General features: G+C 50.4%; 1 protein-coding gene across 2 annotated transcripts in view; it reads right to left on the bottom strand.

Moving 5' to 3' along the window:
• The window catches only part of GRHL3 (grainyhead like transcription factor 3), a gene marked incomplete at both ends in the record, with an annotated part of 28,445 nt that extends 16,654 nt beyond the window's left edge, over window positions 1–11,791 (bottom strand). The window contains 3 exons of one of the 2 annotated variants that reach the window (XM_084243419.1): window positions 567–628; window positions 3,147–3,333; window positions 11,757–11,791. In XM_084243419.1, coding sequence (XP_084099545.1) covers window positions 567–628; window positions 3,147–3,333; window positions 11,757–11,791 — 284 coding nt within the window. Of the gene's footprint in view, window positions 1–566; window positions 629–3,146; window positions 3,334–11,756 lie in introns of those variants that run through there. The other variant, XM_084243420.1, reaches the window with a different exon arrangement.
• Window positions 11,792–12,424: the final 633 nt, after the last annotated feature.

The raw sequence follows: 12,424 nt of genomic DNA, 5'->3' as shown, positions 1-12,424 counted from the left end.
AAGAGGAAGCGGAGAAAGAAGGGCGGGGTCCTCCCAGGGCCCATCTGGTCATGAGCATGGCCTGTGCTGCTTTCCCCAAGGAAAGGAACATCCGTGCCCTGACGCCCTAGTGCCAGTCAGAGACCCAAGAGAGTCAGGAGAAAGATGCCCAGGAAGCCAAGTGTCGCCTCCCCTAGCCCCGGCCTCCCTCTGCCTGAGGCTGCAAAGAGGAGGGTTTTGGAGCCAGGACAGAAAGGCTGCCTCTGGGGCTTTTCCACCACTCAGGCTTTGAAGTTTGTTTTCAGTAAATGCCAGCACCCATGGCCTGCAGGTGTGTGTGTGTGTGTGTGTGTGTGTGTGTGTGTGTGTTCAGTCTCATGACTTTCACAGTCTCTAGTCTCTTATGTCACCAACCTCTGGATTATCCACCAACAGGCTGGATTATCATTTTCTTCTAAAAGACATTAAAATACTTCCATAGGATCCTGAAAGTCCTGTGCCTTCTGTGCCCAGGGGTAAGAGGCTGAGGAGTAAAGCGAGGTGGGGAAGGGCAAAGCAGCAGAGGTGGTGGTGTGGGCCGGGCTCACCTCTTTCCTTGGTCATTCCGACCCCCGGTGCTGGAGGACAGTATCCGCTTCTCCTTGGGGCCCTGGGAAGAGAGGAAGGAAGGATTTGTGCACAGCTCTGGGTAGATTTGGTTGGTAGAAGCCTCAACCCCTCCTGCGGAGCTGGCCAGACAGGGGAGCACCTTTGGTCACTGGGAGAAAGCCTGCCGGTCTTTCAAGTTGGCAGGAACTCTACCCATCATTTAGTCTGAGCCCCAAGTTAGAGAGTAGGATGAAGTGCCCCAAGCATAGCAGTTAGGAACCATGGAATTTGAAATCAGGCAGACCTGGCTTAACGGCTGACAAGAGCTCTATGACTTTGGATAAATGACTGTGCCTTTCTGAGACTCAGCTCCTTCCTATGTCAAGTGGAGGTTATACTACTTATTTCAAGGGAACTATAAAAACAGTGTTCACTGTTTAGCAGGGCACCCCCTATGCACTAGGCCCTGGACTGACAGCCTCTGCGAGTTCTCTAATCAAACCTTCACAACCACTCTGCTGAGCTACAAATACTATCCTGTTATACATATAAGAAATCTGAAGCCCAGAGGTTCTGCTGCCTTAGTGGTTAGGAATATGAATTCTGAATCCAGATTTCTTGAGTTCAGTTTCCAGATCTGCCATATACTGGCTGAGTGACCTTGGGCAAGCCCCTTAATTTCTCTGTACCTCATTGTCCTCACCTGTAAAGCCAGGATGAGGAGAGTAAAACCAACCCAGGGACTGTTGCAAGTGCATAGACCAGCACTGAGCACAAGGACAGCACTATATAAATGTTACCTTTCATGATTATCATTATATATTATATTTTAGAGCACCTAAGTAATTTCTCCTAAGGCTAATAAATTCAGAACCAGGTCTCCAACCCAGTCACGCCTGGACTCTTCATCATACAAGAGGGAAGGTGCCTGGCACAGTGCCAGAGATTCAGTAAGACATAGGAAGTAGCTGTCTTCAGGATGTATTTGTCCAGAGCCACAATGCCAGTTTGTGGCAGGGCGAAGGCTCACTCTCCCAACTTGGGGCTTTTTCTATAGCATTACATGGTATCATTCCTACCCACAAGCTGCCCTGAATCAAGAGTGTTCCAGGATAGGGACAGCAAGGTGGTGTATCTCACCAGGACACAGATTTCACTATAGCCATGGCAGGGGTCACCTTCAGAGCCTGTCCCTACTGTTCTGGCCCTGGGGAGGATAGCCTCTAGCCCAGGGGACATGGTGCTGGATTTCAATGTATGGTCTAACCCAAGCTATAAATCCCATGCTGGAGTTTAAGCCCAGACCTGGAATTCTGGCTCCCACCACGACCCCACGCTGCAGCAGTCAATTCAAATTTCTTTTCTACTGGCTGGGATCAAATGTAATCAGGATACCATCTGTCTGCTGGGAATGGACTAGGGTAGATAAAATACTTCTTGACCAGTAAATTTGAGGGCTAACTTAGAAGATGGCTTTAAATCTCCAAGTTCAGAGCCAGTTTTCTCAATAGTTGGCTATTCATGTTCCCCATCCTCAAATATGGGAAAGTCTCTTAGAATAATCATCTGGTCCAGGTATAGCAAGAAAATTTGCTATAATGTGGCAATTCAGACAGGCGGGCGGGGCTGCCTAGACTCCTAGAGCTTCACGTGCCCTCAGTGAGAATGTAGGCTAGAATCCATTCACCACGGCACAGGCAGTGGGGGGCGGAAACCATGTATTTGTGATCACTGACTGTTAAAGCCCATCTATCACATAGGGAGGGCCGAGTTCCTTGTCACAAGAACTGAGTCTCCCAGAGTCAAGGCCAAGGCCATGGAAATTATTAGGAAAAAATACAAGATACTTTGTCAGGTGTCACAGTGCATGAAATGGCAGCAACTGGAAAAAGGATAGCAAGGCTCTCAGGAAAGGCAGAGGAGACATGGCAGGAGGGCTGCAAGGAGGGCTGGCCTTCAGATGGCCCTGAAGGAAGAGAATAGGTTCAAGAGCAGAAAGTATCTTTCTGAGAGGGGGTCCAGAATAGGTGGGTGGGAATAACAGGGTAACTGAGATGATGTAAGGAACTGGGACAGAAAGAACACGGCAGGTTAAGGTTGTTGCTGTGAGGGAATGAACTTGGCCAAGCCATTCAGTCAACACGTATTGATGACTGTGTGGTCAGCAGTATGGGCCACTGAGGACTCAGTTATGGTCATGATATGGTTCCTGCCTTCCAGGAGCTGAGTCTTTGGGGCAGATGGAGAATAACTGGGCAAACAGCAAGTTTCTAAGGATAGAGTCAAGGATGATGATGGTAGTTGCTGATGGGGCCCAGAGGAAGCACAAAACGGGAGGCCCAAGAAAACTTCCCACATCCCCCACCCAATGAATGAATGAGATGACATTGAAGCTGAGACCCAAAGCTGAGAGCAGAGTTTAGCCAGGGAGAGGGGAGGTTGCCAGGCAGAGAGGACAGCATGTGCAAAAGTCCTGAGATAGAAATTACATGGGGTGGTCATGGTGGGCTGCTGGGCCATGAGGCCTGAAAAGGAAGACCCGTATTCAAAGAAGGCCCACCCAGAGGTGGTGAACGCACCATGTAGTAATCGTAGAGGAAGCTCAGCGCTGCGACGCTGTCATCATCCCCATTGACCCTCATCATGGCCTTTGTGGCAGCTGTCAAGGGGTTTTCCAGGTAGGTCTTCCAGGCCTCATCCTCACTAGTGTAGGGGAACTTCTGGAAGTTGACTGGGTCGTTCTTTAGCAACCGCACAGACCTAAAACTGGAAGGCAAGTGAGAAAGTATCAAGCTATAAATCCCAGGTGAAGGTTGTCCCAGATGAAGGTCCATGAACAGACAGCCTCAGGCCAGTGCCCAGGAATTCAGTTACCTGCCTAGAAAACTTGAAACTGCTTCTTCTGTCAACATTGAGCAGCTTGGGGCTGTAGAACATATACCTGAATTCTGGAGCTAGATGCTTTGGGCTGATACCAAATGCAAAAATTGTAGACCTGGGGCCTCGGTTTCCTTCTCAACAACTTGAGGACTAAAATCCCAACCTTGCAAGGCTTCAGAGAGGATTCATTAAAATGCTTCCATGGTAGATACGAACTCAAGGGGAGTTAGTCTAACAAGATGGGAAGTGGCAATGACAAGCTGCAAAAGATACAATTTCTAGATAGGCCAGCATGAGTTCTTCTGAAGAAGTCCACTTCAAGCCAACAAAAGCCAAGGAAGGTTGGAGAGCATCTTGAGTTACAGAGAGGGTGTGGTGAGGGGCAGAGAAAGCCAGAATGAGAAAGCCCATAGGCAGAAACTGGCCTTGGGGAAGGCAGTGCAGACCAGCTTTTACGTGGCGCACCCAAGCAATGCTCAGATGCCAGAAGCTGGAGTGGAATGCTGCAAGGCACAGAGGTGGATCCTGGGCACTGTGAGGAGGACTTGGACGAGCACAAGGAAGGCGGCCAGAGAGACAAGCCACACAGCTCAAAGGGAAGAGATCAGGAAAGGCTTACTGGAGGCAGACATTTCAGTCTGTGACACTCAGCACCCGGGACTACATCTTGAGGGGGAGCAGAGCAGGGGGAGGGGTAAGCACAGATTAAAAATGTTGATGATAAAAATCATACCCAGTTTTTACTGAGCACTGACCATGTTTTAGGCTCTGAGCTAAGCATGTTTCATGGAGTCTCTCACTTCATTCTCAAAACAACCTTATATGGCAGGTACTATTATTATTGTTCCTATTTTATAGATGAGGAAACCATAAATCAGAGACATTAAGGGAGCTGCCAAAGCTCTGTGTTGGTGAGAGACCCAGAGGGGTTTTAGGCTCAGGCAGGAAGACTCTAATACAGAACAATATTTTCAAAACTGAAAGGCGCTAAAACACAGATCTGTGTTGTTCTGTGCAAAGGATAAAAGGATAAAATGCTCCCCTACAGCTTCTGATTCATAGGTCTGGGGTAACCAGAATTTGCATTTCTAGTAAGTTCCACGGTAATACTGGTGCTGGTAGTCTGGGGACCACTCTTTGAGAATTATTGACACAGATCCAGCTCTGATCTGAGAAAAAGCATAGAGAAAAAGCATAGAGATGGAAAGTTTTGGTTGTATTCATTTTAGAGCAAGGAGTATATGGAGAACAGTGGTAGGTAAGAAGATGCGGGCAGCGGGGATGGGAAAACACCAGGGATGGAGTTGGCACTGATTGGTCTGCTGGGACCCCAACGTACCCTTTTCTCCACGAGCCTCATACACTCAGTCGTATTAGGGACACAGAAACAACACCACCTACCATTTATTGTGATATGTGTAAATACTCTCCATTCATTAACTGCTCCTTACAACACTACAAGGTAAGAAACATTAGTTTAATTTTACAGATAAAGAAGTCTGAGACTTATGGAGGATTAGAAAATGCCCAAGATCATCCATATAGTCCATGACACAACCAGTTTAAACCCAGGATGGTTTAGTAACAAAGCCACATACTTCTCACTAAGCCACCCTGCTTTGCTATATAATACAAGAGGGCAATCCTTACTGCAGCAGAAAAGTGCTTTTGTGGCAGAATTTCAAGTACTGAGGCAGGCTGCTGGGGGGCGGGAAGGACCTTCACAGATCATGCCACCAGAAGTGCCCGCCGGATGCCAGGCAGCTCAGCCCTCCATTTTCAAGTGTGGAGTGGGAGCAGCAACCAGGACACACCCAGGACAACAGCTCTCCTAGGGGCTCCATCCAGGCACAGTGTCTCCCATCCCATGGGGCCCCAGGGTGCAGGGCATTGGGACATAGAGGGAGGGAGAGAGAACTGTCACACAGGAAAGAGAAATGACAGAAACCTTCCTGCACCAGGGGCTTGGAAAGGCAGGCACACCCCAGGTTTCTGTTGCTATAAATCAAGGGCCTCAAGATGAGAGGTGACAAGAGCCCCTCCCTGCTGCCTCCTGAGCCTGGGGTTAGAGGAACAGACAGAGCAAGCCCAGGGTGGCTCCCCCACCCCTTTCTAGCCCCAGATAAAGGGGAACTCCCTGACCAGTAGGGCATGAGAGAAGTAGGAAAGGCCTGGTGAACAACCCACCTCCCACCCCCTGACCAACAGGGACCCCAGTGCTTAGCACCACCAGCAAAAGCCCCACAGGATTGCAGGATTAGCATTGAGTGCACCGCTCAGAACTCAGAGAGAAGCTCAGAACTGTCCTGGCCCCTAAGGGCTTAATGCATGCAGCCATTACCATCCTCAGATCTAGCTCGGAGGTGGACACTGAAGAGCTACAAAGTGCCACAAGACACAGTGACATGCAAGGCAGGGGCAGACCTGGGCCTAGAGCCCCGCAATGTGCTGACTCGGGAGGAATGATCATTATCAGGTGGATGAACTCTCAGTTATTTTACCCTATTTAAAGATTAAATTTTAGAAGACAATGATGAAGACACACCAGAAACAAAAGAACAGACAACGTTTGCTGGTCACCTGGGAGCCATTTTTCTTGCCTGTGCAGGTCTCCAGCCCATCCTTGTTGGGATCCCAACATCTGATACTACATTAAGGCCTGCTCCCAGACCTTAAACATTTAAATCACACTGTGACAAATGTTTTTCTGTGTCATCTCACCTGCTCTGCATAGTAATCTAGAGAAATTTCTACCTTCCCTACCTATTAGGGAAATCAAGACTCAAACAGGTGAAATTTCCCTCCTCTGGTTTACTCAGCTAGTAAGGGGTGGAAGCTACCTGGAACCCACAGCTTTTGGACTCCCAGATGAAGCTCTTAATCCTGTGCTAGTCTCCTTGCTAGATACCTTTCCCATTCTGGAAATTCCTCTCCTCTAGAATACACTGAAGCAATCCTCCACTGCAAGACAGCAGGGATTTCCTACTCACACAGGCAGGAGGAACGAAGTGAGAAAACAAGATGACTGGAAGAGTTTCTGGCCAGGACTTGGGAACCTGAGTGTGTGAGGTCCTCATGCCCGCACATGCTAACAACCACCTTCAGGTCCCAAAATAAAGCGCCTGGCTTCCAGAAAGTCTTGACTGCAGATAAAGCTAGCATAGCCCAATGTGCCAAATCCTGATGTCTAAGAACTGTTGGCTGTTTTCTTCAGGGTTGGAATTAAAGGTCCCCAGTGGGTTCAAAGAGGTCCTACTCGTGAGTGACAATGCTAGAACAAAGAAGAAAGGCCAGGTGCTCCCATCCAATGTGGTCACCTTCCCCAGGGCCTCCACGTATTCTCTCGGTGCTTCTGTCTAAGACAGAGCTTCTCGGCCATCAGAAGGTGAGAGGGGGACAGGGTAGAGGGGACAGGGTGCAGACTTGGCCCTGGGAAGGGTCCTTAGCATCAGATCTCCATTAGGGCATAGCAGAGAATCCACAGACCAGGGTCACAGCTTACAGACCCAGGTAACTGTTTGTTCTTGGGTGAGGGTCTTGGCTCCTCTGAGACTACTTCCTCATCTCTGCAATATGTCTATTGAGTATCTTCTGTAGACCAGTCAGGGACTCTTCTAGGCACTGGGCCTCAGCCAAGAACAAGATAGATAAGGCTCTGCTCCCATGGAACTTACAGTCTAATTGGGGAAGACAGATCATAAACAAGTAGGTAAATGAGTTAATTTTAGCTAGTGATAAGTGCTATGAAGAAAATGAGAACACAGTCATGTGGATGGAGTCACCAGGGCTGTCCACTTTAGTGCGAGGTTAATCTCATGGGTTGTTAGGAGAATTAAGTGCATTAACGTAAGAAATGTGCTTAGCCTAGAGCCTGCCAGAGAGTAATCATTCAGTAAATAACAGCCATCATCACCATCATCATGGCCATCATCATCCCAGAACCCCCAAATGAGAGTAAAGGGGAGACTTTGCCTGAGGTTCTTAAATTAACACCTTCCCCAAGCCTCCCGTCTGTGAACCAGGTTCTGTGTCAAAAACAAAAGACAGTGTAATAACCCCTTGCCTTGACTTTCACATTCATTATCTCGTGGAGCCTTCCAACATACGTGATGTGTTATTAACTCCACAGGAACAGACAACAGAGACGTTAGGTGCCCTCCTGCAGGGTGCTGGCCATGAGGGTTACAAAGCCAGGCCTCCTGGGATCTAGCCTGGGAATTCACTCCATGACGAGTCATCTTTCCACCCAACCGCTCATTTCCAAGAAGGGGTGAAGAAGAAAGGGGGAAGAAACAATAAATCTCAGTGTCATCGAGCCATCATTTGAACAAACCTATCAAGTAACTGCTATGAGCCAGGGCTTGTCCCAGGTAAACAAGGCCATCCCTGCTGTCAAAGAGACAGCATTTCAGTGGCAGCAAGACCGACGTGAGCCTTACAAAAACAAAGGAATGGCTACTGTCAGCTAGGTGAAGAAAACTGTGAAGGAAAACTTGCAGAAGGATTTCTGATCCTCCTAAACTCAGGGGAGTGACTGGATGTTGGCTGGAAGAGGGTGAAAGGGAAGTGGAAGCAAGGAGATGGTTGGGGAGGATGTTGGACCTTCCAAACGAAAGGCACCATCACAGTCATGAGCCTGGGTTAGCTCCCAGAGTCTGTCCGCCTACTGTGCGCCAGGTGTGAGGCAGGTTCTTTGCATACGTTGCCTTGTTTCAAGGAAGGCCAGCTCACTGAGGAGGAAACTCAAGTCCGAGATTTGATAATCCCTCGTATTTGCATAGTGTGTTATATTTTTCAACAGGCTTCTCATCATTTGTCATCGCCTCTGCTCCTGTAACGCCCCTGTAAGGTAGGGAGGGAAGGGATGACTCTTCCATCTGATAGCAGGAAAAAGTGAGCCAAAGAGAGGACCACAGACTTGCCAGAGGCCACACAGCTGGTATCTCTTGGCATCAAGCTGAGAGCAGAGGTCTCTGGCTTCCAACATGAGAACCTCGAAGGGCTTCCTCTTGGTCTGCTTATCCTCCAATTTGGAGAGAGGTGGATAAAAGATCAAGAGAGCAGAGCTGGGGTGTGAGAGGTCTCACTGCCTGAGGTGTCCTGTCCCTTAGCCCGTGGTGAGGTGCAAATTGCTGGGCAGGTTCTCCAGCCTGGGTGGGGCTTCCCCAGCGTTCACCCCGGGCCCATAGCACGCAGCACGGAGGGGTGTGGTACCAGCGGCTCCAAGCCCAGTCAGACTCCTAAGTCTCCTGACTCCACCATGCATCATTCCAGGCATCAGGATGGAGGAAGCGTAGCGTGGTGAAGTGGGGGTTCATCCAAACAAATCCTTTCGGGCTGTAAAGACTCCCTGCTTTCTGGTTGAGTTACTTAAAACTCCCAATGAAACTAGATAAAAGTGTTTCAGCCATTAGTTGGATTTCATTTTCTTCTGTCGAATCCTAGCAATGCAGGGTATACAGAAATCTAGTCTCAGAGAGAAGTCTGACTTGCTTAAGGACGTGCAGCAAGTAGCAGGGTTGGGACTCAAGTCTCCTAGCTTCCTATCCAGAACTTGCAGTATCGGTGCCATCTCAAAGCATTTCAGTAATTCAGAGATGAAAAACTGAAGCAAAAAAACTTAAGCAGAAAATAAAACTCACCACTAGGGGGGCAGCCTCTGCCCCATCCAGGGAGAGGGCAGATCTAGTAAGTGGGCCCCACCGCCCTCCAGCCTGAAGAGGAAGAGTTCCAGGGCCTGCTTGAGCTGGGTGTTGACACCCAGATACACCCAAAGATTTACCAAACCCTGTTGTGAGCCACCCAGCCTCATCAGCAGTGATCAATCACGCTCACTAATTACGCACAGGGAGGCCCTGTCACAACTGCTCACGGAGGAATCATTTTCAGCCAGCCCCATGCGAGGTGTTCCCTCAGCCTGTCATGAGCGCCCCAGGGTTCTCGTGCTTGCTAGCAACCCATTTGGTTTGCTGGATGCGCGGTTTGTGAAACATGCCTTGTCACATGCTGAGGGTCTCATTTGAGGGTGTCCATAGGGAAATGGTGGCACCTAAGCATGGTGCTATAGTAACTCACCCCAGTGTGAACCAGGTGGTGTGAACTCAGGGTTCTAGGGGGGCCCAGAGCTATACAAACGTGGGTTCCCAGTTTCAACTCTGCTACTTACTGGCCTTGTGCCTCAGTTCTCTTACCTGTAAAATGGGGATAGGTGAAAGCACTGACTTCCCAGAATTATGAGGATAAACTATTCACTGAGGGCTTACCAAGTGCCAGATGTTGGTGCACAACATCTAGTCATTATCTTATTTAATCTTTACAACAACTTGGTATTACTGTTGGAAAGTGCAATGACATAATGCAGGTAGAGTGATCAGCAGAGCGCAAGCACATAACGTAAACTATTATTATTATTACTAATACTTTGTGGGGGAGCCCCCAGCAACATGCCTGCCAACTCACAGCCTCACTTTCTCCCACCTGTAAATGGGACATCTTTTCCTAGCAGCAACAGGAGGCCTGGCACTTGGAGATTCACAGATAAGAGGGGCAAGCACTGCCAGCTTCATCATCTAGATCCAGGTGGGCAAGTTGAGGGCGGTCAGACTTCAGTCAACGCTTTGAGTTGCATGTAAATTAATTGTGCCATTTTCTAATTATGCCAGAAACTCCCTTCTCTCCTTTGAAAAAGTCTTCTCTCTATGGGAGTTTTTCTTTCACGGTATAGTATCCTCTTGGTTTCCTGACCAATGTTCCTTTTTTTCCTCTCTTATCATTCACAGGAATTTGAAGTTCCCCTCTAAACCCAGAGGGCCGCATCCTCTCATTCATTCACTCACTGATTCATTCAACAAACATTCACTTGAGGCTTACCCTGGAACAGGGCTCTCTGCTGGGTACTGGGTCACAATTTAAAAAGCATGTCTTCTCTTCCCGCAAGTTCCCAGTTCTTGCTGACCTCCAAGAAAGGCCCAGAAAAATAACACCAAATGTGGGTGAGATCATTTCCCTTAAGGACCTTCAGTAGATCAGTTGCTCTCATCTTATTTGCTCCATTTTACAAATGGGAAAGCTGAGTTTCAAGAGGGGAGGAAGACGAGGGAAGGAAAAGGAAACTACATTATCTGTCAGGCCTTTTCACACTCCCACATGCCCTATAAGGTGGGTGGTATTATCACCATTTTATAAATGCAGAAACTGACACTTAGGTCAAAGAGCTCAGCCAAAAGTCACCTGATCAGGCGCTGGGCTCAAACACAGGTGTGACCAGGTAGCAAAGCTCTCAGTTGGCTGACTCAGCAACTACGCTGCAGGTCAATGGTGGATCTGGGCACCTCCTGCCTCCCAAATCTCTGCCAGCTCTTTTAGGCCAATGGTTCTTAAACCCGGAGAATCACCTGGAAAGCCTGTTAAAACACATATTGCTGAGCTCCACCCCCAGTTTCTGATTCAGTAGGTCTGGGGTGAGGCAAGAGAATTTGCATTTCCATCAAGTACCCAGGTGGTAATGATGATGATGATGATGATACTGCTGCTGCTGCTGCTGCTGTTCCCAGGGACATTTGACATCACCATCTTTAGGTGAAACCAATAATTTTCTTTGAAAAAAATAAGTCTCTTTCCTCCTCTTCCCCATTTCAAAAGTAACACAGTTTTGTAAAACGCAATGTATTAAAATACTGAACGTACAGAATAGTACTCAGAGACTAGCACTGGACAGTGGTTCTCCACTCAGAGATAACCGCGGTTAGTCTGGTATATCTCGTCTTTTTTCAGCATCTGTGCACACAGGAGACAGGGTGGCAGCCTGGCCTCGGTCCTTCTTTGGACTCTTCAATAAACACCCGGTCAAAATTCCAATTCTGCCCGAAATCTTCGACATGCCACAGTCACCTCTTCTGCAAAATGGCGTTTATACTCCCATCCCTCACTGGATTGTTGGGAGGCTCCAAGGGGCTAATCATTCATCAAGCACCACACAGAGTCTATTGTGGAGCCAGCGCTCAATAAATGAATAAATGCTTGGCTGTCTCTTTGTTTTCACTGCAGGAGCGCTTGGGGGTGTTATCTGTGCGTCACCCCTGGCCTTTCCTCCCTCCTCTTTGCGCGGACCCTGAAGTCACGCTCGGGGTCCCCCGGGCCGGGCAGCCCGCGGAGCCGCAGGAGCCGCGGGGGAGCGTCGCGCACCCGGGGAGCCGCCGTTAGGGCCGTCTCGGCCCCTCGGCCCGGCCGCCTGGTTTACAGCCCGAGCTTAATGAGGGCTTTTAACTTTTCATTCACCAGCAGCGTAGCTCCGACTTTTAATAACACACCTTGTGCACGACAAAAATTTGCTCCTGGCAATCATGGTTTCGACCACAAAACCACAGCGGGGAGGCGTTCCTGGTTAACTCTTTCAGCGCCCCGGGCAGTCTGGAGCCCGGCGCTCCCGGGGCGCTGACGGGGCGGCCGGCAGGGCCCCCGCGCCGGCCCCGGCCCTCCCCGCCCCGGCCGCGTCTGTCCGAGACCTCGGGAGTGAGACGACCCAGGCGGCGGGGGTTTGGGGGGCGCCCCGACGGCGTGAGGCCCGCGCCAGGCCGCGGGTGGGGTCCTGCGCGCCGCGCTCACCCCGCGCGCTCCTCGGGCTTTCCAGACCTACTACGCGCCCGCGGCCTCCCCAACCCTCGCGTCCCCTCGGGCGGGGTGGGGCGCGGCTGCGCCGGGCGCTCGTGGACCGCGGGGCTCGCCGGCCGCCGCCCCCCAGGGAGCCCCGACGGCGGGAGCGGGGCGCAGGCGCCAGGCGCCGGCCCGCGGGAGGAGGCGGCGGGCAGGGACTTCCGGCGCCCCCCCCCCCGGCGCCCCCCCCCCCCCGCGCCCCGCGAGCCCAGGCCGAGGGGCCGTCGAGGGCGCCGGCTCCCGAAGCTGCTGGCCGACGCTCCCCGGGCGCTGGGCCCGACCACATGAAAGGCCGGTGCGCGCCAGCCGCCTCGAGCCGGGCTCT

Source organism: Talpa europaea (genome assembly GCF_964194135.1).
Source record: "Talpa europaea genome assembly, chromosome: 9".
In the NCBI taxonomy this organism is placed as follows: Eukaryota; Metazoa; Chordata; class Mammalia; order Eulipotyphla; family Talpidae; genus Talpa; species Talpa europaea.
This window is presented reverse-complemented; position numbering and strand designations above follow the sequence as displayed.